This window comes from Triticum aestivum, chromosome 2B, assembly GCF_018294505.1.
Source record: "Triticum aestivum cultivar Chinese Spring chromosome 2B, IWGSC CS RefSeq v2.1, whole genome shotgun sequence".
NCBI lineage: Eukaryota > Viridiplantae > Streptophyta > Magnoliopsida > Poales > Poaceae > Triticum > Triticum aestivum.
In genome coordinates this window covers 389,865,291-389,870,828 of record NC_057798.1, presented here as the reverse complement: position 1 = coordinate 389,870,828, position 5,538 = coordinate 389,865,291, and the positions used below count along the sequence as shown (strand labels likewise).

General features: G+C 49.0%; 1 protein-coding gene across 4 annotated transcripts; it reads right to left on the bottom strand.

Annotated features, from left to right (window-relative positions):
- Positions 1-263: 263 nt before the first annotated feature.
- LOC123045066 (uncharacterized) lies at positions 264-4,679 on the bottom strand. Of its 4 annotated transcripts, none has more exons than XM_044467988.1 (12): positions 4,432-4,679; positions 4,163-4,294; positions 3,976-4,048; positions 3,796-3,885; positions 3,514-3,630; positions 2,936-3,397; positions 2,293-2,705; positions 2,078-2,177; positions 1,912-1,971; positions 1,722-1,808; positions 1,398-1,535; positions 264-1,009 (listed from the first exon to the last, which is right to left on the bottom strand). In XM_044467988.1, exons 1-12 carry the CDS (start codon positions 4,662-4,664, stop codon positions 662-664), a joined length of 2,253 nt encoding a protein of 750 aa, XP_044323923.1. In that variant the 5' UTR covers positions 4,665-4,679; the 3' UTR covers positions 264-661. The 4 variants fall into 4 exon arrangements, with proteins under 4 accessions (XP_044323923.1, XP_044323925.1, XP_044323926.1 ...); XM_044467990.1 differs by having other exon boundaries at positions 265-1,009; positions 3,796-3,855; XM_044467991.1 differs by having other exon boundaries at positions 267-1,009; positions 4,163-4,276; positions 4,430-4,586.
- Positions 4,680-5,538: the final 859 nt, after the last annotated feature.

Genomic DNA, 5,538 nt, shown 5'->3' with positions numbered 1-5,538 from the left:
TATGATCATTACTTGTAAAAATTAGCAGTCCTTTACGTATTCATTTATGCCCCATTATAGGCTTTAGGCTATTAAAGAATCGTTAGTCTTGCTATTTCTAAATATACCCTCTTTAAATCCTGGGCCCGCCCCTGCACTCAATACTGACAGTATGAAATTTCCTGTAAAAGACTGAAACAACAATTGGTCTCATCGAGGACGGGGCGTCGACCCGTTTGCTGAGACTGAAACAACAATTGGTCTCATTGAGGACGGGGCGTCGACCCGTTTGCTGGGCAGCTAAGGTTGCTGCCAGCCCACCCGAATTCAAGTCCCGGCTTGAACGCGTGGTGCTCGCCGAGTTTCTCCTATAAAAAAATGCCAACGAGGGTTAGCCTTTGGGTTGGTCTCATTTTTTTAACAATTGGTCTCATCCTCCATCATATCTTTATCTACAAAAGGCAAAATCTCTTTACAGCGCGCGCATCTCCTTGGACAAAGTAGATACACACAAGAAAATGGAGATAAGTGGTGTAATTCTAGAACCAAATCTATCAACAATTTAGTGATGACTTAATTAATCTCATTCACCGCCACTAATCAATGAAGTCAAGTCAAGCAAAGGCCCAGCCATGGCAACAATGCGGGTGATGGCCAACGCCGTGGCCCCTGGAAGCTGTGATCAGCTGAGGTGCGGGAACGCGAGGTCCCTGGCGAGCAGGTACCGAAAGCCCTGCCTGTGCGGCGCCCACTCCACCACCGCCTTGCTCGCCGTCGTCCCCTGCTGCTGCTGCCGGCATCGCTGCACCGCTGCCCGCACGCTCTCCGGCAGGCACCGCTGCGCCGCGTCGAGGAGCCGCTCCGGCGAGAGGCCGACGTCCCTGGCGTACGCCTCCACCAGCTTGGGAAGCAGCACCCTGCCGCGGCGGTGCTGATGGTCCGGCGGGCGGACCCCCACCGTGGCGCGGATGTACTCCTCCTTGGCCGCCTCGAGCTGCTGGAACAGCCGCTTCGGCGTGTACACCCTCACCTGCATGCCCATCGCGCCATGCATGGATCAGTAATCTACTGCTGTTGGACTGCTGGTTGGTACCTACTACTTACTTTGGCCAACAAAAAAAAAGATGCAGCAACATTCCATGAAGAAAGAAAAAGGGGTGTCAAGTTTTGTTTCATCATTGTGTCATGGTGCGGTGCATTTAGCTTTATCACTTTGGGAAATATTTGTTCAACTCCACTCTACTCCTCATGTTTCTTCTACATCCAATTAGTCAAAAGAAAGTCTCGCGGCAGTGTATGTATGTATGTCTCGATGCTAAGAGTGTTCCGTCTTTTGGGAGCATCTTTTCGGAAATCTGAAAAATTCTCGTGCGTGCTAGAGTCTAGAGAGGAGGTGGAGTAGTTCCTTCATATCATACCGCGGGATCGGAGTGGCTGCCGGAGCAAAGCGCGAAGCGCAGAAGAGGCTCGGGTCGATGGATGGCAAAGGCTTGCCATTGCCCCCCTGCTTTGCTCCCTCTGCTTTTCATCCTTGGGTGCAGCAAAGTCCTCAGCCACTGCATGCGCCGGCCAAAGGGTTACAATCAGAATTTGTCCACACATTTAATCAAGTATTGCAGGAACATTCTACTCGGTCTGCACCATGCTTTCTTGACCAAATGATGCAGCGTTGGAGATACTACTACTCGATCAGCAGCACCATGCCTTCTTGACCGAATCATACATGGTTTGGGAGTACATACCTGTCCGGGACAGTGGGTGCTGCATCCGAGGACCAGCCCCTGGATGGCCGCCGCGTTGATGCTGCGCCCGGCGATCTTGCACTCAGCCTGTTTCGAGGAAAAGAAATTTCCTCCGTCAGTGTCACATCCCAAGAAAGCAACAAGAAGAAGAAGGGCGCTTGCTTTCGATGATTCAGCTGTCCCACCTTACCTTGACAAGAAGTGATGTCTTCTTCAGATGGTTATGCGGGATGCCATGCTTGAGGTAAGCCTGTGGGAGTTTGTGCCAACGCTTCATCATTTCACTCATTCAGACAAATATATACTGTATGTAGTATGTGAGTACTAGTATGGACCAGGGAGCAAGCGAGCATTACATGCATCAACAATGCATTGTGTATGTTGATCCAGAAGGCGAGCTTCTCCTCGTTGGCCATCCTCCGGAGGTCCACGCTCTCCAACCGATGAAGAATTAACCTGAAAACATCAAACCTATAAGTGCTAGCTCATTCACACCACACTAGTACTGAAAAGAAGAACACAAGAATTTCCAAAAATATATTTGAGGAGACTAGGAAAAAAACTCACTCACTTGTAAGTTTGGAGCAAATCTTCGACTTCTCTAAGCCTTGGGCGGTCGCGGGAAATCGACGGGACCTCAACCATGGTGTTGTACGGTCCACTGAACTCCTTGAGCCCCTCGACGTGGAACGGGTTGATCAGCCGCGAGTCCAGAGTGGCTTCTCTCCTGCAATTGGGGCTCCACATGTCCCCAAGGTACTGTGGGGAGACCACACTCGTCGTCGACGAGAGCGACGACGTGGGCGACGAAGATGCACGGTGGTGCACCAGAGGTGGATCTGCAAGCTTGCAGTACACCCCTGCCATGCACCTCACCATCTCCTCAGAAAGGTTGTTGGGGGTTTCAGGGATGTGGTCGGCCACATTAGTCCCCAGATAGTCAGCTAGGCTTACCACTCCTGATGTAGTAGCAGCCTCTCCTTCCTGTGAAATAACATAACAATATCAGCCAAGTTAGCTGATAAGTAACAGAATTTAAAATCTTGCAACAGTTTGCAGCAGTAACACCAACTATTTTTGAATTTGAATGCTGCCGTTGCAGAACATATATTCAAATTTCATCGAAGTTTCTGTTACTAGTAGTATGTTACTGTCTGAAGTGCAACAGTAAACAACTGAGCCAACTGTCGAATTGGAAAATTCAGATGGGTCACCTCCAAGAATGAGAAAGGTTGAGAGTGGCACGAGCGGAGAGCTCTCGCCAGGCTCTCCTCCGACGGCGATATCCTCGACGAGCACACGCCGCGGAACGACAGCGCAGACTGGCTGCGCAGGCCATGATCAGAGTCCATGGCCTTGGTTGGGCATGTGGACGGAGAGCAGTCCTCCATCATCGTGCCATTCCTCCTCTTGCTAAGCGGAGGGCAGCTGTAGTGGAGCATTGCATCGCCACCTCTTCCGGCGGTAGCCTTTGGCTTGGGCGTTTCCTCCATCAGCGCAGACCGTGAGCTCACCGACGGCTTTGGCGGCGCCGGCTCCTCCTGGCGAACGACAAGTGAGGATGGGACCATGGGCGCTTGCTCAAATGCCTTCCTGTACAATGTTAGGAGGTACTGCTCCAGGTGCTTGATCTCCAGCTCCAATGTCGCAACCTCCCTTATCAGCTGGTTAGTGGGCTGCCAAAAGAGAACATCAGTTTCAGTTTCATCTGATGAACATATACTACTATTCATGAATTAACAGATGGTGTTAAAATGAAAGATAGATTTCCTGGTAAAACTGTAAGTCTCACCTGGAGGATTGGGCTCTCATTGGAGAGAGTGACCGGAGCAGGGTTGGGCCCCAACGCTTTCTCCAGTGCGCCGCGCACCGTTTGCTGATCGTCAAGGTGCCTCTCCAGCTGCACAATCTGCATCAGAGCATCGTCATCTCATTAGACCAAAATGATGCTGAGTGCAGTTCAGCATCCGGAGATGAAAATGTTGTGGCAATTCTTTCAAGATTCAGAGTCTGATTTCTTCTGCCTGTGAGCTAACAACAGCAAAAATAAAATAAAAAAATGCTGGGTGCTTGCCTCTTTTCTGAGGGAGTCTTGCGTGTCAGTCTTGGGGTGGATTCCCTTGTTGGTTTCGCTCTGCAGATGAGAGTTTGAGTTTGTACCATTCTAGAAGACACCACAAAAAAAAAGGGAAAAATCTCAAATCTACAGAGAACCAGTGGCACTATATGAAGCACAAGAAGGGCAAAAACTTACCAACTTTGGCTGATTATGAGACGCTTTGTGCGAAGAATGCAGCGCATCCTTGGCATTTTTCTCCTCCAAATCACTGCCGTTACACGAAGCATAAAAACAATTTGATGAGCCCTAACTTATAAGCATCAATCAAGATGAGAAAAGGAAGAGGGAAATTTGCAGAGGAGAAGATGATGTTTCCACCGACCTCTTGGAACGCTTGTGCCTGGATGGGGCACTGTAGTTGTAGGAGGGCTTCACTGGTTTGGCCTTGGCCAAGGATCTGTGGCCTTTCTTCTTCAGTGCCTCCATCTCTCTCATTCTTGAAACCAACCAAGAACTGAATGAAATCAGCATGAAGTCAAGAACGAAACCATGGGAGCACAAGTGATCAAGAACCGAACAAGCTTGCGCCAAGACACAGGGAGAGCAATGCAACGAAGGACACATAATAAATAGAAAAGAGAGAACTCACACAATTTAGCTGGTGGAGTGCTCGGAATTGATTGAAGGCTGGAGCAGAGTGGAGCAGAGGTGGGAGAAAGAGAGTTGAAGGCTGGAGCAGTGAAGCGGGGGCGGGGGAGAGAGGGAGAGGGAGCACCCAAACCCAACCCAATGATGCAAGCGAGCAGAATGGTGGCTTCAGAAAGGCACACTAGGCTCCAAGAAGCTCTGCCCTGCCCCTGCACATACATAGCCACCGGTGCCATCTACCCACCAGCACCTACTCCTCAGGTCAAAGTAACTACTGGTAGTGCACATTTTTCTTTTTTCTTTTCAACAGAAACAGATAGAGATGGTGGACATTGTGCAAAGCCTCATTATCCGCAGAACAGAAACCCCCCAATTAACCACACGCAACAACATCACCATGAGCCGATTAGCAACTGCAAAAAGGAACTTGCATAAAGATCTCCACAAAACAGACGGCTCTTTTTTCCTTTGCCTTTCTTAATTATGCTGCACCTTTTTAACTCGACTAGGTCAGGTCAGAGGGAAAAAAATTAGCTTCACGGCTAGCAGGAGAAACTAGCTAGGATTAGATTCATGTCTACCGTGACCATGGGTAGTAGTAGTAAGTCACTAATTTCATGTGGTGACTGTGAAGCCGAAAGATTCTAGGATTAGATTAATGGAAGATGGGTGTATCTTGTGTTGCTAATAAGCCAATGCTTGCTGACAAATGCCAACGCAAGCGTTAGGGATGCTCTCTCGCTTTTCTTGCTCCAAGATTTCAACCATATAAAAACCGAGCAGGCCCCCAACCAATGGGCACATGAAGCAATGCTGCATTAACGCAGCCCGTCCTTAATTAAGCAGTGCCTGTACGTACTACATTTAGGACTAATAGTATGTCTCTGCTTAACCCTGGCGCACAGTTTCAATTGCAGTGAGTAGGTTTTCCAAGATGTGACAGTCAAGAGAAGAACACATTTCAAAATCTCTGTCCCTTTCACATGCAGATCGCTGTGACATTGATGGACAAGTGAACAACAGAGTGTGATATGATATGAGTGCAAGGGATCTGTTACAACATTTATAGCAACTGCCGGATGATATATACAGGATCTTTGACTGTGGCAT

What these genes read in the sequence shown, in the direction of transcription:
- LOC123045066 (XM_044467988.1), bottom strand. Translation starts at nt 4,664, where the DNA reads ATGGCACCGGTGGCTATGTATGTGCAGGGGCAGGGCAGAGCTTCTTGG. An exon ending in AGACATCACTTCTTGTCAAG is followed by an intron (nt 1,809 to 1,911) that starts GTAAGGTGGGAC and finishes TCCTCGAAACAG; the next exon opens with GCTGAGTGCAAGATCGCCGG. An exon ending in GCACCCACTGTCCCGGACAG is followed by an intron (nt 1,536 to 1,721) that starts GTATGTACTCCC and finishes CGGCGCATGCAG; the next exon opens with TGGCTGAGGACTTTGCTGCA.